This window comes from Mobula birostris, chromosome 24, assembly GCF_030028105.1.
Source record: "Mobula birostris isolate sMobBir1 chromosome 24, sMobBir1.hap1, whole genome shotgun sequence".
NCBI lineage: Eukaryota > Metazoa > Chordata > Chondrichthyes > Myliobatiformes > Myliobatidae > Mobula > Mobula birostris.
The window spans coordinates 22,073,836-22,100,574 of NC_092393.1; the positions used below are offsets into that span (position 1 = coordinate 22,073,836).

Consider the following 26,739-nt stretch of genomic DNA (forward strand, 5'->3'; position numbering starts at 1 on the left):
GAGGCCGAATCTGGAGTGTTGTGTTCAGTTTTGGTCACCAAATTACAGGAAGGATATAAATAAGGTTGAAAGAGTGCAGAGAAGGTTTACAAGGATGTTGCTGGGACTTGAGAAACTCAGTTACAGAGAAAGGTTGAATAGGTTAGGACTTTATTCCCTGGAGCGTAGAAGAATGAGGGGAGATTTGATAGAGGTATATAAAATTATGATGGATATAGATAGAGTGAATGCAAGCAGGCTTTTTCCACTGAGGCAAGGGGAGAAAAAAACCAGAGGACATGGGTTAAGGGTGAGGGGGGAAAAGTTTAAAGGGAACATTAGGGGGGGCTTCTTCACACAGAGAGTGGTGGGAGTATGGAATGAGCTGCCAGACGAGGTGGTAAATGCGGGTTCTTTTGTAACATTTAAGAATAAATTGGACAGATACATGGATGGGAGGTGTATGGAGGGATATGGTCCGTGTGCAGGTCAGTGGGACTAGGCAGAAAATGGTTCGGCACAGCCAAGAAGGGCCAAAAGGCCTGTTTCTGTGCTGTAGTTTCTATGGTTTCTATGGTTACAGACAACATAGAGACACAATTTCGACTTAGTACCAGCTTAGATCCAGATATAAATGTTTTGATTAATGTTTAAACTTTCCCAGAAAAGGACTGATCAGTTGTGACCAATGCTATCTACATTACTTGATGTCACCCAACATGCATTACTCTGCATAAACTGATTCTTTTGCATTGGGAAATGCAGAATACTTAATGCCAGTTTCTGGTGGGGCCAGCAGAATAAGTAAGCCTCCATACACTATTGCATTAAAAGTGGAATATTTACTACTTCTTCACAACGATGTTAGACAGAAGCCAAATGCATTTTTTATTGGAACTGGAAAAATATGCATTGTAAAAATATGATACTTTAATGGCCATTGTCCTCTATCCATTGCAGACTAATGAGCTTTGGTGTGCAAGAAAATCAATGTGAACTATATCGTTTTCAAATTGTACTTTTGCCTTGGCAACTTTCTAAATCTGTAATGGGTGGTGAGTAATTCTGAAATCACTTACAAAACCTTTTTGACGTGATGTCCAGTGTTTGGCACAGAAGACTAAAGTCATGTCTCATTTGAAAAGGGTGAAAAATTAATGGTCCGAGGGCAGAAGTAAAATGGAAACCTGGGCTTCTGCCTTTAATTGATTGTCCATTCACCGTGTCCACAATTAATCAAGCAAATCACAGCACTCTAATAGACATTTAAACAGCTCATAAAAACTCTTTTGGGAAACTGGTTTCATCAACACAGCAAAGTCATCTGTAAAATATTGACCCAAATGGCAAGAGGAAGATTCACTGGCAACACAGAATATTTGACATGATATTAGTCTATAAAGACTCAATAAATGTAGAAAGCACAATGCATTGAACTTTTTACCTTAGCAAGCACACCACTTTTAAATGCTGATTTGAACTGTGCATAATTTGCTTAAGGAGCGATTTAGATAAAAATATCTTTATGACATATTTATTTATATAGTAATGAACTAGCAGATGATAATAAACGGAGCCACTTGGAATAACAACAACCTAATTTGGAACAAAATCAATTCCAAATGCTAATTAATCCCCTGCTGATATTTTTTCATTTTTGGTTTAGTGTGGATGTTGACTTTAATGTCATCCCATCAAATCTGGGAAAATGTATTCAGGGTTATTGTTAAATAGTATAGTTGTTCTACGTAGTAGGTATAAGTGGATTAACAACTCTTGTTGTGTACCACTACATCGGGTAAATACAAGGGATAGTTCAAATGTGCTGGAGACTACTGTGGTTGTCAGATACAGGGGTGTGATCCACAAGAGTGTACTGTACATAGGGACTAACATGCATAGGGACTATTAGAATGAGAGGTAAAGGGAAGTAGGGTCAATATATTGATACGGAGAAAATAAATTGTCAGACATTAGTTAGGGTAACATCTATTGTGCAATTTTACTTCAGAGCAAGCTAAAACAGAACATAATTCCCAGTGTTTGAATGGGGTGGCAGTTTTGGGTTGCACAAACAAGTCTTCTGCCCTTATGTTTTGAACAACTGTGGTCCACAACAACGAGGATATATAAGTACATCTAGAATTATACAAACGCCTGTCCTGTATCAGCCATCTGCTCCTGAATGGAGAGTTCCAGCTTGAAAGTCCTTGTACCTTTCTCTTTGTAAATGAGTAACAAATATATTTATTGCCTCACAGTGTAACATAACATTTACAATATTTTAGCATCAACAGATCAGCTTTAATACAGACAGACAACAACATTGCTACATGATACTGCACTACTGCAAAACATTGTTTTCCTTTTGGATGGGCTTACTGATGCAAAGCCCAGGATTATTATGAACAGATCCCATGCTCTACAATTACAACACAAGGAGCTGAATTAGATTTATTACTGAATGGGTATTCAGATTACCATTTTAGTTGTCCTTTGTCTCCAAAGGCCTACACTAGAATTCCCTTCCCTTCTAATGGGCACACAAGCATTTCATCCTGGGGGCCTTTGGACTGCAGATTATGAGTATTAAATGGTTTTTGCAAAGAAGCGGTTTCTACTGTACCCTTGAGATGTCCTCGCCCTAGTGTCACAAATCCTGAAGAGATGAAGTTATGCAAGTCTGGTCCTCCGCTGCGATAGCCATGACTGGTGCCTGGATCCTTCCCATAAAGCCCTGTTGGCAAAAGGAACAGCGTTCACAATTTCCACTGTAGTAACTGTGACAGAGTTTTTAAGTAATTGACATCTGGATGCAACTGTACACCTTACTCATGAACAATTCCTGATTTGAAAATTTGTATGCATTTGTTTTCATAAGCTACCCCCAAACAAAAACAGTATAGCTTCAAAAATTCTACAGCACTCAACTCTCCCAGCTAGTCCCTAAAGGACTATCGTCGTGCTACTATAATTGTACAGTTTATGACAGCCATTTGTAAAAACAGAACAGCAAAAGACCTGCATTTATATATTTCTTTTCACAATATTAGGACATCTCAAAGTGTGTAAAGTACATCTGATAAACTCTAGTGAATATTGTTAGGCAGGAAATATGGCATCCAATTTAATGTTCACACGTGCCCACATGCAATATTCGAACAATTAACAAACTTTCAATGGAATTAAGGCATAAATATTGGCGAGGAAATAAGTGATAATTGCTCTTCTCATATTCAGAATGACAGCATGTGATCCTTTATATCTATCTGAGCTCAGCTGGGGATTAGTTTAGTATCTTAACCAATGGATGGATGGGAACAGAGAAATCCCATTATCACTATTTGGAAGCCAATGCATAGAACACCAGCTGTTGCCTATAGCAGTCTCAGCCATGTTCCAGAACAATAAGTCTGAAGTCTTTGTTGGATGGGAGATAAAATTGTATCATTTATTTCACTTCCATCCTGGTCTTTATTGCCTGAATTTATGTTGCTAATGACAGTTAAAATATTTAACAAGCTATGTTTGTGTCGGCAAGCTGTCCAATTTTGGAGAAAATAGGGAGTAAAGCATTTACAAACTGATTTTTCATGTAAATATAACTCATGTTTGGATGTCAATGTATTGTTCTACAGTTGTCTGGGTACAGCATGCTTCAGACTTCTGGAAAGAGGAGTATTTAAGAGCAAAAGCTCATGTTAACCTTGTTTCTCTTTTAACAGATGGTTCCAGACCTGCTGAGTCAGAGTCATCATTATTGAAACAGACACCTGAGCCCAATGCATCTGCTTGACCATGAAGATTCCACTGTCACAAACCACAAATTATTCTTCTCATCCCCATCAATTCCCTCTTGATTCTTCTGCCACCCACTACACAAGGGGCAATGTGCTTACCAATTATCTACCAACCAGATTATCTTCGGCCTGTGAAGGAAATCAGACATCAGTGGAAAACCAAAACGTACAAACTCCAGTCTAACAGCATCCAGAGCAGTGAGGTAACAGTGCTAACTTCTGGGGCTCGGTGTCTTCCATAACAGTCTTTCTATCAATGTCTGCTTTCATTTCAGACCTGCAGCATCTGCAGCTTTTTGATTTTGGTCTGCTTCAGACAATTATTGGGAGGAATAAAATGGGATTTCTTTAGCCGGAGAGCAGTGAATCTGTGAAATACAATGCCTAAGGCAGCTGTGGAGGCCAAGTCATTGGGTATATATAAAGAAGGATTTGATAGATTCTTCATTAGTGAGGGCGTCTAAGGCTATGGGGAAAAGACAGGAAAATAGGGTTAAGAGGGACAATATATCAACCATGATGGAATTGCAGAGCAGAATTGATGGGCCAAATGGCCTAACTCTGTTCCAATGTTTAATGGTCTTATTAATGTGCACAGGATTAGTGTAAATGGGTGTGTGAGTGGCCTACTTCTGTGTTGTATGACACTATGATTTTCATAACTTCTGTAACTATTATACTTCATTCAACTTGAATAGTATTAGACTTATGATCTTCCTATTTCTGGGGATGGCAGAAATATTTGAGTCCTAAACAGTTGAACATTTTCATACAGATTGTTGCAAGGATCTTCTGATTCTGTACCCACCACCCTGAAAGAACAAGAATTATTTCCAGCTCAGCTAAAGTACAATGTTCCTTTGCTTGCTTTAAGTGTACTAGGACAAAAAAAAAATCCATTGACCTAAAATTCTGAAAACTCATTGCAAGCTTCCAGGAAAATAAAAGAGTTCCTTCCAGACAAATCTGAAAATTATCACCAAGGCCAGTACAGTGCAAAATTGAATCCTCGTATGTTTTAAAACCTTCTGTTAAAAAAGCAATGGCATGCTTAATTGGTTTGACATGAAGAAGCAGTAATGTTTATTTTCCTGGTCAAATCATTCTGCAAAATTTAACTCTAAACTGTGTGGCTGCACCTTAAGACTGGTTCCACATTTGGCTGTTCCGGAGGGCATGAAGACGTGCTCGCTTCATGTGCTGGGGTGCAAGTCTGGGTAATCGAATAACGATTTCCTAATCAGCACTTCCCGTATGTGACAAGCTTCATTGGAAGTGCATGATTACAGAATTGGCCCCATTACTTGTTTCCTTCCAAAATTACTCATAAAAAGGATGTGATAATTTAGTGAATGTTGGAAATTCTTACATAAATCAACCAAGTAACTTTCCTGCTGTCTTTCTGCTATCATTTCTGTAGTAGATTACAGAAACGTTGTAACATTTGCTTACATAAAGTTTGCCACACAGCTGCGAAACAGGCATATGTCATTATTTATTTTATACGCCAGCCTCTTCAAAACATACTTCATCTCACGCCATTATCACAACTTTTGATTCTTTTCTCCCTTATATAATTATATAAATGCAGCTATTTTAATCAGTTCCATTTGGGAACATTTTAGTCATTCTGACTGAAGTGTGATTACCTTATATCTGTGATTCTCTTACTGGATTTCCACACATGAACATAACATAGAAACATAGAAACATAGAAAATAGGTGCAGGAGTAGACCATTCGGCCCTTCGAGCCTGCACCGCCATTTATTATGATCATGGCTGATCATCCAATTCAGAACCCTGCACCAGCCTTCCCTCCATACCCCCTGATCCCCGTAGCCACAAGGGCCATATCTAACTCCCTCTTAAATATAGCCAATGAACTGGCCTCAACTGTTTCCTGTGGCAGAGAATTCCACAGATTTTCCACTCTCTGTGTGAAGAAGTTTTTCCTAATCTCAGTCCTAAAAGGCTTCCCCCTTATCCTCAAACTGTGACCCCTCGTTCTGGACTTCCCAACATCAGGAACAATCTTCCTGCATCTAGCCTGTCCAATCCCTTTAGGATTTTATACCTTTCAATCAGATCCCCCCTCAATCTTCTAAATTCCAACGAGTACAAGCCTAGTTCATCCAGTCTTTCTTCATATGAAAGTCCTGCCATCCCAGGAATCAATTTGGTGAACCTTCTTTGTACTCCCTCTATAACGATTATTTAACCTAGAGAACCCTGCTAAGATTTTAACGATCTGCTTTTGGTCATCTATCGCTTAGGCTTTTGGCTGTTGGTTCCACTGAGCAGGGCAAATCAGATGATTCCCAAAACAGACATTCTACTCTACCACATGAAGAGATTTAACATCCCCGCTGACTCACTGGAATCTGTAGCCCATGACCATTTGAAATGGAGAAGGAGCATTGGGTTTGGCATTGAGAACCTCAGGCCATATGCCAAGAGAATGCAGAAGTCCTGAGTGTGCTGCAGAAGGAATGCTTCACTTCACAAAATATCATTCGTGCTCTCATTGCTAAGCACCTCATGTCCCACATGTTGCAAAATCTGTGGGTCAAGCATTGCTCTCATCAATCACTTCAGGAGCAGAATGGGTGCAAACGGTCCCTCCCTCTCAAGGAGCGGAAGAAAAAAGATAAGGAACCAGTAGAAAAGGAGGAAAAGTAGAAAGAAGAGGAAGAGGAAAATGAGGAGGACAGAGAAGAGGAAGAAACAGAAAATGCAGAAAAAGATGAAATAATATATAAGAGATAAGAAATGAATATGAGAAAGAACAGGAAAAGCAAGAAGAGGAAGTGGAGGAAGAGAAAAAGAGTAGAGCAGAAAGGGGAAGAAAATGAAAATGAAAATAAATGAATAAGTGGGAGAGGTGAAAGAAGATCTTACGCACACACAGCCTCTTTTAAAAATATGTAACACATTTTTAACTCTGTAAATTATTACATAACGCATGCATTTAAATAAATTGGGCCAGAACTTACTGCTGGCCATGAGCCGCCTACATTAACTGCTGATCTTGTAAAAAATATGAATTTACCTATTTGCAAATCTATTGCTGTAAGCTTGTGAATTTGTCCTGATTCTAAATGATTAGGTCCCCCGTGGCGACGAGGCCTTGTACAATGGAATGCCTCACTAGTCTGGCAGTTAGTTGGTTGTCCACTGTGCTTGCCTGGAGAAGAGCAGAGACACCCAGATGCAAGCAGTTTCACCATAAATAAACTTAACTGATCTTCTGGCATTTCTAGCATGAGTCACTTCATAGAAATAAAAAGCAATACGGAAATCAAACCTGGAAATACATTTAATGGAGCTTCAAGGGGTTACTTTATTCATATGTGGATCGTTTTTACTGAATCACATGATTTCCAGCAATAAAGTTTAATGATGGTAACTAATGCAATCATTATAACTTACAGGTCAAAATGAACGGTTGCCTTCCAATTAAATGATCTTGGCTTGAAACATATTTACCTCTTGCTACAGTTCTGCACAGCAGTATAGCAATGAGCTGAAGATCTGGTGCAAGCACAACTGAACTCTTGGTGCCCACTGGGCTTTCCAGAATCCGGAGGTGAAACGTAAGTAATCTGAGCTAAGATACTCGATGCAAAGTACATCCAACCTCCAGATTTATCCAAACCTTGGCGGACATATGTTGAGTGACATATTCATTTGAAGGCAGTTGCTTACACTGATTGAAAACGTTGGTGAACCAGTCATTTGCTCTGTCTTCGTTTAACTAATCTTAATACTTTTAAGTTCCATCAACAAAATATAGCTTCAAGTAAGTTTATTATTTGTATGCTTTTTATTTAATCATCTAAATCCCTTAATATATCTTTAATTTAAAAGTCATTCAAAGGCCTGTGCTATCAGTGTCTATGGGCCATCAGGACTTAAAGTGGAGCCTCCAGTTCGGTCCCTTAAGAACTTTCTGTGATTGCGATCACTTTGCTTTGTAGAATAGCAGTGGCAAACCTTCCAGGTCAATTGGAAAACAAGGCTCTAAAAAACAACTGTGCCCACAACAATAACAATGGGCTCATGCACAGGGCTTGACCCAGGCCCATTTGCTACTCAAGCTTGGCAATAGCATTAATAATTATACCAACAGAGGTGATCGGCCCATTATCTACAATCAGTGAAAAGTATTGGGCACCACTGTATATTGACCACCAAATATGATTTTCATGTTCCGAAATGCCCTCAACCAATTAAGTGCTTTTGAATTGCAGTTACAGTTGTGGGATTTGAGAAACACGCAAGTAATTTGTGCACAGTAAGTTTCCTAAGTTTGTGATGTTGAATGATGGACAAAAATTAGCTGAGGCTCCAGAAGAGCTCTGCTCTTCTCCAACATATTGCTTTGGGATCTTTACAGTTCACCTGAGAGGGCAGATTGGACGTTGGCTTAATGTATCATCTGAAAGACAATACATCGAGCAATCCATCACATGATTCAGCACTGAAGACTCACCCTAGATTATTATGTATTATCAAGTATCCAGCTTGGGACTTTTAGCAATAACCTTCTGATTCAGAGGTGAGAGTGTTACCAATGGAATTTCAGCTGTTCCTTCTACATTGCAAAATGGACTGACATCAGATCTTGTTTTGACAAGTGCTGAAGAGTACAAGTGACATGTCATGTCATGGCTGTAAGCCATTCACTACAGCAACATAATTCTTAATCACCAAAGTAATGGTTCACCGCATAGTGATGCAGGGATATTCATTCCTGCAGACCTTCCAGTGGCCAAGCTGTAAATGCACCAGGATCTGGAAGGAATAAGCAGCAATTGTTAAGTACCACCCTGGACAGACCTACTTTCAGTATCAACCTTTGATTTCTGTCTACATTTCTGAAGGCTGCTGTTTCCACAGTAGCTCTTTTAGCTGTGTGAGATGAATACATTAATAATTGGGTACTTATATTGTCAATTCCACCCCCTTCATTTCTCTATGTATAAGTTCAAAATATCCATAATTTTCTCTGATAGTTTTTAAACAAATATTCAAGTTAATATAAATTTTAAAATAATTTAAATATGGCCATTCCTGGCAGCTAATGAATAAATATGCTGTGCAAGTGATAATGTTGGGTCATAGCAGAGAGTGTGAACCATCGTGCTTTGGGCAGTGGTAAAATTAGCTCCACAATTTTCAGGTGCATGAATGGCTAAGTTAGTAAGCATTCCCCCCTTGCATCTCTTTTTTTTGGACGGTATATCTGTGAGGATGTCAGGTGAGAATAAGTTTGGGCTTCGCCAGGACACAACAACCAGATTCACAGATGCTTAATGGTCACTTGGGACAGCATTGGTGTCAATGGAATCAGTGCTCCGGAAAGAAGAGAGAAAAATCTTTTACTGTGAGAAGGGTGAAATTACTGCCGACATCGCAGATAGAACCCACTGCAACAAATTCAGCGAACAATAATCCGTAACCAATTCATTGGCTGCAGTTTTAGCAATCCTTGTCAATGCAGACTGAAATTACATTTAAAATGTTTCTAATGTCACTTTACAGGGAGCAGGAAAAGCAGGTTTGCTTTCTCTACTGCAGTCCTTAGCCAATCAGACTTAGGTTAAAGAGAGTCTAACAGAATAAATGTCATCTCTCTCCATAATCAGATTCCATCCAACAGAAAACCTGACAGCTCGCCATTTAACAGGACAAACAGATATGTGACAAATCCTAAGTAGCACGGTTGGCATGAAAGGAAAGATATAGTAAAGAATACAGCCAGATACATGATTCTGAAGATACCTATTGTCACGGTTCAATAGGACAAAGTATTGAACTATACAGCATTTGAACTATAGCTGACACCACTACAGGAAAAGGAGTAGAATGCAGTCCACTGTAGTCATGCTTATGGGCATAACATTTGTAAGTAAATGCTGAAAGCCAATTTGCTTTTGGCAGCTGTTTGGCATGTGCTTGCCTAAAATTCTTCTCCATTCTACACTCATTGATACTGAAGTTTTATGTGCCCATACAGTCTTTAATAGGAACAAGAAGCATAGACTGAGCTTGTGAGCTTGTGTTCACACTTAGCTGCCTCTTTTTAAGAGAAAGGTCTTTTTTATTGAAGTTTATGCAGATGAAGTTCAATCTGGATAAATGTGAGGTGATGCATTTTGGAAGGGCAAACCAGAAGGCTGAATACAGGGTTAATGGTCGGTTACTTAAGAGTGTGGATGAACAGAGGGACCTTGGGGTTCAAATCCATACATCCCTCAAGGTCGCTGCACAGGTTGATAGGATAGTTAAGAAGGTCTATGGGATGCTAGGCTTCATTAATAGGGGGATTGAGTTCAAGAGTAGAGAGGTCATGTTGCAACTCTACAAATCTCTGGATAGACCACACCTGGAGTATTGTGTTCAGTTCTGGTCACCTCATTATAGGAAGGATGTGGAAGCTATGGAGAGGGTGCAGAGGAGATTTACCAGGATGTTGCCTTGATTGGAAAACAAGTCTTATGAGGCAAGGTTAGCAGAGCTGGGACTTTTCTCTTTGGAGCATAGAAGGATGAAAGGGAACTTGATGGAAGTCTACAAGATTATGAGAGGCATAGATAGGGTGGATAGCCAGTACCTGTTTCCCAGGGCAAAAATAGCAAACACCAGAGGGCATATGTACAAAGTTAAGGGAGGGAAGTTTAGGGGAGACATCAGGGGTAAGTTTTTTTACACAGAGAGTTGTGGGTGCCTGGAATTACTTGCCAGGAATGGTGGTGGAGGTTAAAACATTAGGGGTATTTAAGAGCCTCTTGGACAGGCACATGGTTGAAAGAAAAATAGAGGGTTACGGGGTAGTGTGGGTTTAGTACATTGTTTTTTTAAGGAATATATGGGTCGCCACAACATCAAGGGCCAAAGGGCCTGTACTGTGTGTAGCATTCTAGTGTCTAGTTTTCAATAGTGACATTATTACGTCTATTTTATAGTTAAGGAAACCAAGTAATGAGCCAAATCCCAGTCTGAAGGCCATAATTACAGTTGTGAAGAGTGGAATAAAAGTTAAAATTAATCCTGACGTTTGTGTTTAAAGGCTGACCCATTGTGAATTTAAAAAAAAACAAGGATCTCCAGTGATGCATTTGTCTTAATTTGCTCATTGCCAAGTTAGAGGGAGAAGTAGATCACCAGATGCAGTATTTGCTGTGTTGGGAGAATCAAAAAGGAAAATTCTCCTGATTGCTGACCATTAGAAATTGACTGTAAGACCAAAGTGAGACAATGTTTAATCATCGGCAATTTTCCTAATAAAATAAATCTCTCCTTCATTAAAAGACAAGCTTTGAAATTTCTTCGTATGCTGTGTTCTGATTGCTCACTGTTCATGTCCCTTAATCGTTCAGAATGCGTCACCCTTCCTCTCCCTTCTTAAATCTGGTTAACCGTGCTATATTTTACCTCTTCTAAATCTTTATTCCACATAGGATGTTGCCATTTGAACTATAACCCTTCATCCAAATCACCTGTCACACGAACACTCAAGATATTTTACTGCATAGCTCAAAAGGATAAAATATTTGTAACTGCATTTCATAAATCATTGTTAGAAATTATTAATTCTTTTGGAACATCATATTGCCCAATTGTTAAAAGGGCTTTTCTTCATATGATGTTTTATTTTTAATTATTTGTCATGAGTTGATAATGTGGTGTGCTACAAGCCATATAAATACTTCATAGAAAATCCTCAGTCATTTCAGACTTGCTCTCGGCACCAATAGATCTGCCTGAAATAATTAATTTGCTTGGATTCTGATCAGTGTTCTGAATTGCTTGGGGAGCTGGATGGCAAACCTGAGACTAATTTTTCTCAGTAACACACACATCCCTCATCTCCTCAAACATCAATTGCTTTTATCTGTCTGCGCGAGTCATTATTGACAAATACTTGATTAATTGTTGCATCCCTTTTTAGATCGTTACTTGAAAAGTTGCTTGAATTTCAATGAACACCAGCCCATAAGATCATGATCAAGAAACATTACTGACATGACTAATCTGTTACGTTCAAAATATTGAAATAAATCACAGGAAGACATGGGAGTTCAAAATGCGAGTCTAACTTTGGGTTTAATCTTAAGAGGGTTAATGGCGCCTAACGGCAACTCCTCTGCTTTCATCTTCGGAAACAGCTCTATTTTCATCTTTAATGTCTCTATTTTTTGCTTTTCAAGGTTCTTCTGAAGACCCTGACCTGGAGTACATGCTGACTACGGTTCTTTGCCAGAATGGAACCTGCTCTCGGGGTTCCATAACTGGCCATTGTTCGGCACACCAAAGGCTCGGCCTAAGAGTCCAGCTCAAATTCAGAAGCCTAGGATCTCGGGGCTCTGGCGATGGGCGGATCGAGGGTTGGTGTCACGACAGGAGATCCATGTGTCGTCAGGGGAGTCAGGATATCTGCTGTGTGCCTGAAGACCCAGGATCTTTGAGATCTTCAAGCACAGGGCTTGAAAAAGTGATATAACAGACTTTTAACATTGTAAACCAGCGAGTTGTTTGTTATGTCTCCTCGCTCACTGGGAAAATGGAGACATCTTTTTCCCTTACTATGTCGAATACCGGGTGAAATGCGAAGTCTTTGGGGTAACTGCAAGTCTGTGTCTTTGCTATTGCTTTGCTCAAGCTTGAGTGCTCGGTGACGGTGCTGATGCTTTTTTTTGCTGGTGGGGGGTGGGGGGATTGTTGCTCGCTGTCGCTTACATGCGGGAGGGGGGAGTTGGGGGGGACTTCGGGGTTCTAACATTGAACTGTCGTTCATTCTTTGGGGCACTCCTCTGTTTTTGTGGATGGTTGCAAAGAAAAAGCATTTCAGGATGTATATTGTATAGGCTTCTGTGACATTAAATTATACCTTTGAACCTTTGAAGTGGCGCGTGCATGTATCACATGTGATTACGTATGCATTTCACGTATTTACACATTTAACCTGTAACGAATTATTTAAATGAACAAGCGTGCTTAATTAAACAATATATTTACAAGATTGAAATATTAAATACACAGCTCAATCAACACAGCAGTGAGTCAACAGCATTATAATGTATGCAAAAGATCTTGTGCAGTTTTGGATAGTGGTGGGCAATTGTGTGTAAAAGTCAAATACAGTTTTGCTGTCCATCATCATACAGTAAAGCTTTTGTCCATTATTGAACAACATTAACAACTAGCTCCTGTGTACATTGTTGGTCATTTACAAGTTACAGACAACAAATGAACTCGATTGTAATAGATCTGGTGTGGTTGAGCACGAGTGATCATTTTAAGTTCAAGTTTGTTGCCATTGGTGTAATTCCATGAAAGTTTGCTCCTTGCAGCAGCAGGACAGATTAAAATGTGACAATGTATTCAGTAATGTTTTGAATAGGTTATCAACAATGCAAATCCCATTTCTAAATTGAAAATTTCACTACATCATTTACAAGGAATAAAATAATAATACATTAAATATAGTAGATTATTTTAGTTCCAAACCTGGAACAGCAGTATCTTACACACTAAATATGGTGCAGATTCAACACATAGAAATAGCTAATGGTTACTTGTGAGTTAAAGACAGAGCTTTAAATGACATTTATAATGAAACAGTAAACCACTGGAGCAAAGACTAAGTAATATAAATCTGTAAGATCTTGATGAGTGTCCTTATTCATTTTCTTTTTTTTCACACAGCAGTTGTCCTTGTGACATCTGAGTGAGATTCCAATTTAGCCCTAATTAGTTCCAAATTATAGACAGCTTTGAGCTGTAGACGACACCTGCTCAAATATGGATCAAGGCGATGTTGAACTAATTTACCATCTTTGATTCAATTTCAATCCTCATTGCAAGGAGCAAAAAGTACTCTACTTGTCCACTGTATTAAACAAATTTAATCATTTACTTTAATTTGAAACCCACAACTAAGAATAAAAATATGAAGTTATTATTAAAGCATTTAATACAAATTGGTTGCCACCTCATCTGAATTAGTGTTGATCTTTTAGGGTTAATTACATCACTGAAGCGCTTTTGTTGAGATTGTACACATGACACAAATCATTCTCAATTCTTTATTAAATTAGCCTAATTTATTTTTGAAATTACCAGCTGAGGAATTAATTTTAAAAAACTTTTGTTTCATATGGCTTTTGATTCCATCTGCAATGTGACTCAGGTTATGTTGATTTATAGCAATGATCCAGAGAGGCTGTGTTGCCTTTTAATATATGTGTTTTATTCTGTTATTGAGATTGAGCTGTGTTTAACCTGGCACGTCACTGACTGTTACTTTCTGTTGCTAGTAGTTGTCTAGACAGGCTTGCAGATTGGTACAGATTTATTCATTTCTAATTTTGAGTCATAAAATTTAAAATAGTATTAGTTCAAACAGGGATTTAAGATTTTAATCTTACTCATATACTCTGACTGACATCTGCAACTTCCATAACGAAGCCTAAATCTGGATACCAACAATTTTATCTGCACCATACTTAGTAGTAATAGTTTATGAAAATGATTTTCATTAAACTTCTATTTGGTGAGCTTTTATGAAGCTCACAAGCATCAAGCAGCATTAAATCAAAACAATGCATAAAGGACATGCACCAGTATTGATGGTTTTAAGATGGGAGATTGGTTGGTGGCAGCTATTTTGACTTCTGTAATTTGCCCTACTTGTATACACGAATAGAAAAACTATGTATGTCATCTGCTACTGAATTCTCCTGTTTCATGCTGGCCTTCAAAAATAGATGGCAAGGAAAAGGTTCCCTTTTAATTGGGTTGTGGTGTCTAAAAATGAAGCTACATCACAAAAGTAAAGCAACAGTTACAGTTGTCAAGGATATGTGATCCAAACAACATAAAGCAATTGAACAATAACTGAATATCTTCATTTAAATAAGGTACTGTATTAGTTAGCCATATGCTTCACTGAGACTGAAGGCTCTTAGATTTACATCACGCTCTTTGAAGGTCTCTAGAACTGTGAAGAACAACTACTGAGTAGTTGGTCTGTTCCACAGTGAATGTCACAGAATACTAAAACAAAAATCTGTGAACCTGCCATCTTGTAAATTCTGGTGTAAATACCCCATTGTATTTCTGACCTATAGATATGTGGTTGGGGTAAATGTTTAAATGTTTCTGGGCAGGAAACGTTGGCATCTGACCATTGAACTCCTGAGTGACTGAGATACTTGAATGTAGAGAACAAATGATACCATTTGAGAAAGTCACCTGTAGCTACAGAAAGTGGAGCAATTAAATGGACATCGGTTATAAATTGAAGAATTTGAGTGATAATAAGCTTGCTCATAATCATCACCTTGACTCAAACGCATCGCTGAATCAGGTGTCTGGATTTCATTTTCCACTTTTTATTCATGTAGCTTGTTTTTGTATTTTCCTACTCAATTAAGGGAAACCCAGGCTCTCGATAACTCCTTATTGCATTATATAGAGATGACTAATTGCTATTGGATTTACTTCAGAATTTCACATAACCTAAGGTGATACCTCAGAGTACGAACGTGCTGCATTAACAGAAGCTCAGCCCCTGGAACACGGACATTAACTTACGATCCATCTGCCAGTTCAGTTGAATGCGCAAAGTACCACACATTTTCTAAAAAGAATTCCTTCTGCTCTCCTGGCCAATATTCTCAATCCCTGAGTCAACATTAAATCTCGATTAATTCCCTCGTTCATCTGTTTGTACAAATGTACAATTCGCAAATTGGCTGCTAGATCTGCTTACAAGCCATCATCAATTTTTCCCTGTGAGTATGTTTTATGCGAAAGTCTGTTGGCACTCTAGTTCACTGAAAGTTGTTCTTTTTAATGAGTAGAATATCTAACCCCATCAAACATCTCCAAACCAAGTTACTGCAAAATCCATACAGATCATATTCCTCTTCCAGTGGCACATTTCCCATTCCTGTCTGAAGAACTGGGTAAATATAAGCAGTACTCAGGGATTAGGGATTTCTGAGTTTGAACCTCGATATTGTTTGAACTGCTAAAATGACCTAGCTCTTCAACTTAGAGAGTAATGAGCTTCAAGTTAGAACCCACTTGAGTACTGAATTGTGGAATTAATGGTTTTATTGTAAAATAAAACCTCTTCCATATTCCATAGTTAGTCATTTTTAGGAAGGACCTCTAGCATGACTTGGCCTCTACTACCGAAGATTTACTCAGGGGGTGGGGGGGGGTGTCTTCTATGAACTCAGAATCTTCCATAGCATTTTAAAGCCAATAACTTTTGAAATTAACTCACCCTTGTTAATGTAGGAAAGATGACTGCCCAACTGTACACAGCATCATGCCACAAACAACAGGTTGGTAATGGCCAAATAAGCTGATTTCATAAAAGATTAGTTGAGAGATAAATAATAGCTAGGCACATCATGTTCTCTGAGATAGTCTATCAGAATGATCCTTACCTGAGACAACAGATGAGAATTCAGTTTAACACCTCATTTCATAAAACAGCATCTCCAACAGTGCAGAACTTCTATGTTGCACTGAATTCTGTACTTGAGTGTCTGGAATTCACTTGAATCACAGCCTCAAGACTCAAAGATCAGAGTGACACTCTTATTCTTTGGCAGTCCCTTACGAGTGATGGTAAGTTGCACTCCAATTTGTGAGTTCTGTGGTGAATGACGAGGCCAGTGTGGGAACTACATATGTGGCAGGAAATGCTTGATGGAGTGGACAGGGAAAAGGCTACTGGGTAGGTAGATATTAGTTAGCATCTGACCAAACAGCACTTAAAGATCACAATTGGCAGATGGCAAAGCCAGATTTTTTTCTTTTTGTCGTAGTTTTACTTCCTGCTGGAGCTGTTTAGAAAGAAATGGTGACATCTGGGTTGTCTGGAGCCCTGTCAAGCCTCTAGGTAGAAACTTGCCAAAACACTGACTATTGCAAGGTTTATGAACAAAACACTGGGAACTGAGAAGAAAGCAGTCGAACTGAAAGCATTCAAATTATATCCAGGAATATATCTGGACAAGTGAAAGGTCTAAATAAAGTCTATTAGGAGAACAATGTGTGATATATTGGGAAGACGGTATTGGCATTGAACCTTCTCATCTCCCAAGACAGGAATTTGATCACATCTCTGTTCCTGAATAAGGTTACATGAAACATTACTTTTATTCTTTTTAATAAAACTGTGGCTACTAAATATTAGATTTAATTCTTGCCATTTACTAAAGTAGTTGTAATATCTCACTTGACTTTCCACACCATAAAAGAGTGAATACTGCAGTGCTATTGATATACATGCACAAAATGCTAGAGGAACTTAGCAAGTCAGGCAGGATCTATGATGGGAAATGAGGTGTCTCGGCCCAAAACATCAACTCACTATTCCCCTCCATATGCCACCTTACTTGCTGAGTTCCTCCAGTATTTTGTGTGTGTTGCTCAAAATTTCCAGCATCTGCAGAATCCTGCTGAAGGGTTTCAGCCTGAAACGTCGACTGTATTCTATTCCATAAATGCTGCCTGGTCTGCTGAATTCCTCCAGCATTTTGTATGTGTTATCTGCAGAATCTCGAGTGTTTATGAATGTTATTGATATGTATTTATTGATTCTTTCAGGAGCTCCTTCAGCCTTGCATGCTTATTACACAATACAGTATTAGGCGTATTTCACAGCATAGAAGGGCTTAATGAATACTCTTGTTATCCCTCAAGTGCATTCATAATCCTTAGGTTTTTTTTGCACAGAAATTACATACCCCTGATGGACGTATTCTTTAACAGACTTAGATATTTACTTTTGCTCTAGGCACATCTATAACATTTCTATGGGAATTAGGTAAACTGTTTCTAAAAACTAATAAAGTAAGCATAACAACAATGCCCTGAGAGCAGGTCACCTCTGGGGCTGCAAAAATACATTAGCAAATAAAAAGAAATGGGTTTCTCTACTTATGGAACATAATTGTACAAAGATAGGAGCAAGATCAGCAATCTGACATCTAGAGAGCTCAAAAATTCAAATTGTACAAGAACATATTTAATAAATGTCCTGAGCTCATAATCAATTTTCTAATATCTTTTGAAATCTATTTCTTTTTTCTCTCTGAGTGAATGGTGCCTGAGTGCTTCCTGCTGCAATTTTAGCTCCTGTACTGATTTTTACATTCTTCTGTGTTTTGTGAACAATTGTAATCTGAATTCAGAGAAATAAATGATTGTGCTTCAATGACTTAATTGAAATGAGATATTTTCTTGAAAATCGTTGGGCTCTTTTAACACATGACTGTTTTAAACGCTGGTCTGTCTATGTTCCATTAAACTTGACTTTGGATCCTCTGGCCTGAACTTGTAAAAGCACCTTGTGATTCACACATTGAACATTTTGAATGGCACAGCAATTCAATCCTTCTAATAAATGTTCTCACCTTCACGCATCTTCTTGATCCATTTGGCCTTTGATGGACTATTATTCCCTGGGGTGCTGAAATCCTCTTATATTGGAAACTAGATAGTAAGTATCAGGTGCCTATTCAATCATGACGGATTGGTCAGCCAGCACTGCTTGATTGTGTTCTGAAACAGTTTCCATCAACCGTCATTAATAAGGTGTTAAGATCACTTAATTTTACTCTTCTAATTTAGGATTAGTCATCTCTCTACTGTCAACACAGATGAGAGCAGATAACCCTGCAAATTCAGGGAACAAAGCATGGATTATAACTGGACTCCTAGATATGTTAACTGAGCAATTGGTGTTTTATTGTATTCATAGACATATTTTAATTATATATACAAAATTAATTACAAGAGTGGTTGTAATTTGTTGCTCCAAATAAGTGATCAGATTAATTTTTAACCATGCAAATAAAGCTCAAGGAACTACAATTTTCAAATTAACTTAGAGGCTAAATTAACACATTGAAAGTGCAATCTATTTACAATGCTTTATTATTGAAGTAGTGTTGCAGCCACCTTTGACTGCATAGGAATTGACATGCATGTTTGATCCAGCTTCTCTGAAAGATTATGTCCTGTGTTTAAATGATAGACTGTTTTATGCACATGACACTGCCACACAGCCAGAGGGCACCATACCGGTGATAAATTAGATACCATTACAAGGAATCAACATTGTGAGTCGCCAGAATAACAAAACTTGCCTGCCGCTTCTAAAAGGGAGTCTCACTGTGGCGTAAACAGTCATGTGAGAGGGGAGTCCAGTCTTGGAAGCGGTGAGGATAGGATGGAAGGATGAAATAGATTACTAAGCACAGCAGAGAGTCAGATAGAGGATGCAAGACCATTGTATTGCAATCCTCGGTGGAGAAAGTGAATGGTAAGTGATGTGATTTGTATCTCCATTCTCTGGACATAGTTCAGAAAGGCCATGGCCGCATGGAAATCCAATCCAATTCAGTCAACATGCTGGTGAATCTCTTCCAGTGCAACCACATCCTTTGTGTAATGTAGTAACCAGAGCTGTACGCAGTGCTCAAGATGTTGACTAACCAATGTTTCATTAAGTTGTAACATGTAGTCACAACTGCTCACTGTTACTGTCGGGAAGGAGCCTGAAGGCACACACTCAGCGATTCAGGAACAGCTTCTTCCCCTCTGCCATTGGATTCCTAAATAGACATTGAACCCATGAACACGGCCTCGCTTTTTATTTATTATTTCTGATTTTGTGCTATTATTTTTAATATAACTATTTAATAAGTGTGTGTATATACAAAGTTTGTGTGTGTATATATATATATATGGGGGATCTGGACGACTGGGCATCTCAGGATCAGGATCTCCATTCCTTCTGCCCAGGTTTATGATGATGATCATCACCCATTGTCCTTCATGACAGATGGATGCCGACCATATGCTTACTGTAATTCATCTGTATTTATATTGTATTGCATTGTACTGCTGCCACTAAGTTAACAAATTCCACAACATATACTGGTGATATTAAACCTGATTCTGATATCTCTGCTCTTATATTCTATGCCATGGATGCCAGGCAAGTTTCCCATATGCCTTCCTCCCTCTGAAGATCTCTAAATTCTTTGCATCTATTATGCAATTTCTAATATTTCCTCCATGCACATCAAATATCGGGTCATATAGATAGATGAAACCTGAATTTTAAAAATTGCCAATAATATTTATACATTTGTACAATGTTACAGCGGTAGTCTTTCAAAGCGTTTCCACATAGCAGATTAGGGATACTCTAGGCACAGTGTTGCATCATGAATAATAACCCAATAGTCTGCTCTATTAATAGTGATAGAGTAACAGCAGGGAAATGGGCTCTTTGGTCGAATTCATTCATGTTGCCCACCAAGCTTGCCTGTATTGGACCCATATCCCTCTTAAACCTTTTGAATCATGTGCTTTTCAAACCATCTTTTATACATTATTATTATATCTGCCTCGACCACTTTCTCTGCCAGCTCATTCCACATGAGCACCACCTTCTGCCTGAAGATGTTATCGATCAGGTCCTTTTTAAGGTTTTTGGTCTCACACCTTAAATTTATACACTCTAGTTTTTGGTACCCCTTTCCTGGGAAAAATATCTGGAGATATTGGATCAAATTCCAAAAACTCACCAGAAAAATAATCTAGCTAATATAACAAATCTGGAATAAAGGACCATCCTGTTTTATGAATGCTCTTTAAGGAAGGAAAATTGCTGTTGTTTCTGGTCAGACCAACGTGTGGCTCCAGACCTACAGCAACATCTTTAGTTCTTAACTGTCTTTTAAAATAGCCCAATGAACCAGTTTGTTACATGCAAAAACTGTCGCACACTGCAAGGACCATCTAACCTAATTCAAAATTGTAACTCAGGAGCATCCAGTAATGGGCAGTATGTACTGACCTTCAAAGATACATCCTTCTGTGAAATAAATTAAATAGTTGTAACCTACTCATATTTATAATAAGGGCAACTCTGATTGATCCCTCATGCTCCTGATACTGGAGTGAATAGGTTTAAGGTGGGAGGGGGAAGTTCAATGGAGATGTACAGGACAAGTTTTTACACAGAGTGTTGATTGCACTAGTGTGGTAGTGTAGGTTTGTTAGTTAGGCACAGGAAGGGGCATAGAATGTGCACAGACAGAGGAATTAGTTTGGCACATTATTGTGAATCAAAGGGCCTCTTTTTGTCTGTACTGTTCTGTTGCTGCCAGACTACTATTTCTAAAAACCCTGTCATATTGGAGGAAGAAGTAAATCCCTTCTATTTTCCTCTGCTATACCTTGATTTAGGATAAAAAGCCCAAATAAAGAAAACTCCATGGACACTGCCATGGGCACTAGTCTCTGTAGCATCCAAGACATCTTCAAGGAGTGACATCTCATAAAAGTGACATCCATCACCCAGGACATGCCCTCTTCTCATTGCTGTCACCAGGGAGCTACTGGAGCCTGAAGGCACACACTCAATGATTCAGGAACAGCTTCTTCCCATCTACCATCTGATTTCTTAATGGATATTGAACCCATCAACACTATAACTCTACTTTTTTAAAATGTATTCTTATTTTGCACTACTTATTTATTTTAACTACTTAATATATATACTTACTGGAATTCACATTTTTTCTTCTATTATTATATATTGCATTGTACTGTTGCCGTAAAGACAACATATTTCACAACATATACAGGTGATATTAAATCTGATTTTGATTCCGAACTTGTTCAATATTTTAAAGATTCCAACTTTGTTCTTGGCTGACACCTCAATGTATTTCTGCCTCACCCTCTTTCCATTTTAAATGAGCTAACACTGCTAGAGACTGTTTAGCTTTTTCTATATGGAGCACACACATTCATCGTGCATGGGCTCTCTCAAATTTGATCTAACCTGGTGCGTGCTGCCTGGTGTTCAAGATGTACAAGAAAAAATGAACATGACTGCGTGGTAACTTGTCTAATCATGGCTAAGGAGAATCAAACACAAGTATCACAATTGCATTTTCTCTGACATCTTCTGCCTCTCTCTTTCAGTTTTGACATAAACCCCATACCAGGAATAGAAAGAGTCTGCCCAGCTGCAAAGTTTACTGAAGAAATTCTTTGCAGTCAGAAATCCCATATCTCATTTCCTGACCTCTCTTACTCTCCAGTGGTGTCTCATATGACAGCATAGACAGTAACTCCAGCAAGATTTATCCATAATGACGATAATTTGCTTGATGTCATATTTGGAATTGCTTTACTTTCCCAAAATCTAATATCAAATTGTACGCTCATAAATTCTCCAGTTTTTCCCAAAATGATTTAAACTCAACCCAAATTAAAATGTGAAGTTGTTTCATTGTTGATATTGGAGATTGATTGCATTGCATTGACCTGCAATGGATGTAATTGATGTACTGGGTTCACTCATGTCAATTCAGATAAAAAAATAAAGACAAAACAAGCTGAATAGGAAGATTATAATGTTTAGAGAAACAGCTCCCTGAAAGAATAACATGGTAGAAATGAAAGCACACAAGAGAAAAGGAAAATGGATACACAGTTGTAAAAGGAGTCTTCATAAAGAATGAAATCTGTAACCAATTGATTAGTGATGAAGTGGGAAAAGAAAAGGAGGGTTTGGAAAAAATTCAGTTCTAATTTTGTTTCATGTCTATTTGCTTGAGCTTCACTGCCTGTCGGAATTGAGTATTTATAAATCAGGTATTTTGTAGATATTGTTCAGAAAAGACTTCAAATAGCAGAAGTGACTTTTACCATTTGCCAACACAGAAGAAAGTACTATTTTAATGCACAGTTTAATGCACGTGATTAAATAACTGGGCCAGCTCCAGACTATATAGAGGCCTGTTACTCAGCTAATTATAACATGACTTTCCTCTGAGAATATGCTGCAGTTCTTGAATCTGGGTTAACTCTCATCAATGCAATATTCTGACTACTTTTTTTTCCCAATTTTCCATTCTTCTCTTCCCTCATCCACTATTTTAAACCTGAATAAAAATATTTCTTAACTGTGAGGAAATACAAGTCCAGAAACTGGGCCCATTTGCACATAACAGTGGTTTTATTGAAGCAGTGATAACTTCCGGGTATAATGGGACACAATAGCACACTTTGGGAAAACTGGTTCAGGCGGACCTGGACACTATTCACCTTGTCTGTTGTCAGTCATACACCAAGGCCTTTCACAGGTTATACCGTACTTCCCCCAGTGCCAACAGAAATTGGAACATTTGACTGCAATGTATGGCATTCACTGCTCAGTCTCAATAACATCAGAATCACATCACACATGATCCAGAAGTGAGCACGAAAACATGCCCTTCAGCCTATCCTATCCATGCAAACCAAAGGACCTTTCACGTCAGTACCAAATGCCCGAGTTTGATTCATATCCCTCCATATATGTAATAATCAAAGTCTTTTATTGTACCTGCATCAGCCACTTCCTCTGACAGTCATTCCACATGCACCTCACCTTCTGCATGAAGTTACCCATCAGGTCCTTTTTAAAATCTTTCATTTTTCACTTATTCTCTAGCTTTTAGTTCCACCTCTCTGAGGAAAAGATGGACAATGTGTGTTCACCCTATCTACACCCCTCATAAGTTCAGAGCAATAAAGTTCTAGCCACCTCTCTTCACAAGGCCTCGAATCCAGGTAGCATCCTGAATTTCCTGGTTATTGATGACTTTCCTACAACCAAGAATGTATACAATACTCCAAATGTAGTATCACCAAGATGACATATTGACCATCTGTGAACAACAACTGTCAGCCTCAGTTCTCAGTGTTCAGCAGAAGATATGGTTGGCCCTCTCTACACTGCCAACAGCTTCCTATTTTGGTTCACAGCCACTTTGATTAGACCATATCTTGCAGTGGTCTGATACTCCTCACATCACTGGAGCTATCTGGGCTCTGCAATCACATGAGGGGTGCTCAGACTAGCAAGACAACAGCATAACCCCTGTCTGCTATATTTTCCCACATCTCAAAGGCATTTCTGCAGCTGTACGGTACCTGCCTTTAGGAGTTTTAGTGAAACTTGACTTTTTCCCAGCTGACAGTGGGATAATGACATAGCAGCTATAAGCAATATACACTCATATACACTTTATTAGCTACACCTGTACACCTGCTCGTTAATGCAAATATTTAATCAGCCAATCATGTGGCAGCAATTCAACGCATAAACGCATGCAGACATGGTCAAGAGGTTCAGTTGTTGTTCAGACCAAACATTAGAATGAGGAAGAAATGTGATCTAAGTAACTTTGACCATGGAATGCTTGTTGGTGCCAGATGGGGTGGTTGGGTATCTCAGAAACTGCAAACCTCCTGGGATTTTTGCAAACAGCAATCTCTAGAGTTTACAGAGAACGATGTAAAAAACAAAAACAAAACATCCAGTGAGTGGCAGTTCTGTGGGCGAAAACGCCTTGTTAGTGAGAGAGGTCAGAGGAGAATGGTCAAACTGTTTCAAGCTGACAGGACGGTGACAGTAAAAATGGTGACTACAACAGTGGTGTGCAGAAGAGCACTTCTGAATGCACATCATGTCAATCTTTGAAATGGATAGGCTACAGCAGCAGAAGATCACAAACTTACACTCAGTAGCCACATTATTAGGTAGAGGAGGTACCGAATAAAGTGGCCATTGCATGTATGTAAAGCTTGAAGACTCGTACGACCAGATTTGGGAACAGCTTCCTTCCAACTGTGATAAGACTGCTGAACGGATCCTGACCTGGATCTGGGCCGTACCCTTCAAATATCCGGACCTGCCTCTCGTTTTTTTTTGCACTACCTTACTTTCCATTTTTCTATTTTCTATTTATGATTTATAATTTAAATTTTTAATATTTATTAATTTTTTTACTATTTTTTATATTTTTAATATTTAATATTTGTAATCCAGAGAGCGGGAAGCGCAGAATCAAATATCGCTGTGATAATTGTACGTTCTAGTATCAATTGTTAGGCGACAATAAAGTATAAAGTATGTAGTCCCTGAATGGACCTAAACAGCTTCCATCTTAGAATGTGACAACATTGATTTTGACATGAGAGATCCAAGTGAGCATTAATCCTTATTATCCAGAATGTTCAGCTCATCATAATAAGGTGGAATTCAGTTTCTTGGCAGTATGCCACTGAGGTGGTTGAGACCAGGTCAAGGTCTAGCTCTAATCTACATCCCATGATAAAATAGTTCACTGATATATGCCAGACATGTTCTATTCAAAGGCTATTCGTTCAAGGCAAACAGTAGCCAAGAAATACAATACCACATCAGAAGGGTGAGCATCAGAACAATATATTTTTTAGACTTCTGATACTTCACTCTCACCCAGTAAAGCTGGTCCCAATCCTCTTCTGGTCATCCATCAGGACCTGCCCCTTTAACCAACACAGCACTGAAATGTCGGTCACTGGACTTTTTTATGGTTTTACAGTTTTCTTGGACAAACAACTTACCAGAGTCATACAGTGACTTGCAGTTGCAAATTGTATTATGAAGGAATATTAATTTAGGAATAAGGGAATGGAATGCAGGTCATTCAGCCCCTTGAGTCTATTCTGCCTCTGTCTGACGGCACCTTGGGGCCACCATCGCAGCCTGTGCTTGCGAGCTGACATGCAGAGAAACCGAACTAAAAGCAGGAAGGGACGAGAAAGTTTTCCTTTGAGAGGATGGTGGGACCATGAATCAGAGAGCCAATGGCACTCGCCAAGCACAGTTACCCTGTGTTCCACTGGCGGACAGACTTCAGGGTGATTAAGGCCATCTTAGTGATAAACTGAAGTTGCCTCACTGTGTCTGAGCTCCAAGTGCAGAGCCCAGCTATTGGTTGGTTGCTACTCATGTTCCACTGGCAGCTGCAGAATAAGCTATCAGAAGATGCACACAGCTGGGTCCTTGGTGCAAGCTGGCCAGCATCTCCACAAGGGAAAGGTTGCGTTAGTGTCTTACACAAAATCCTGTGCCAAGACGTTATCAGAATTCTTTCAATTCCTTGTCTGAATTCAAGCTTTCTAAGAAGATTTCCAATGTTCAAAACATTTCACAATGACTGATAGTTATACAACACTGAAAAAAGCCCTTCAGCCCATCTCATGCATTCTCATCAGGATATCTGCCTAAACTAAATCCATTTGCCTACATCCTCCTGAACTTCTGCTACAGCAGCGTAGCGGTTAGTGCACATGTATTACAGCGCGGGGCTCTGGGGTCTGCAGTTCAATTCAATAGGTCTCAACATTTAATGTCAGAGAAATGTATACAATATACATCCTGAAATTCCATTGTCCTCTGCAAGGAAGCTCGTAAGTTCTACCCCTTAGCGCGAGGGTTTCAGTCTCGTCTTCCGGTTTCCTCCCACAGTCCAAAGACATAGTAGTTAGTCATTGTAAATTGTCCTGTGATCAGGCTAAGGTCAAATAGGTGGGTTGTCGGATGGTGCGGCTCGTTAGGCTCGAAGGGCCTGTTCCGTGTTGTGTCTTTAAAATAATCAAAAACTAAATGCACTTGCTCCAAGGTTTTCTCTGAAAAGTTGTAAGTGGACCCACCTCAACCTCTGGCAGCTTGTCCATATACCAACCACCCATCATGTGGAGTAGAATCCTAACCTTCAGAACCCTTTAATTTATTTTCCTCTCCCTATAACCCATCCCCCTTATTTTAGGCTCCCTTTCCATGGGAAAGAGACTATTCCTATCTACCCTATCTATTCCACTCATAAGTGTATAAACTGCTATAATGTCACGATTCAGCCTCCTTCGCTCCAGGGAAAACAGTCCTGGCAAACATCCCATCTCTCCTTCTAACTTAATCCAGCTAGTTTAATAGATTCAAAAGATTCTGCAGGCTAATTCTGGTGATGAGATAGTTGTCCTCAAACAAGTGCTTCTGGAAAATAGATCTCTATCTGATCTTGGTCTGTG

General features: G+C 38.9%; 1 protein-coding gene across 1 annotated transcript in view; it reads right to left on the reverse strand.

Moving 5' to 3' along the window:
- Window positions 1–26,739, reverse strand: part of LOC140187141 (protein shisa-6-like) — a 559,403-nt gene that overhangs the window by 426,193 nt on the left and 106,471 nt on the right. Inside the window, exon 4 of the mRNA XM_072242125.1 lies at window positions 2,606–2,716. Within this exon, the coding sequence (XP_072098226.1) occupies window positions 2,606–2,716 (111 nt within the window). The remainder of the gene's footprint in view (window positions 1–2,605; window positions 2,717–26,739) is intronic.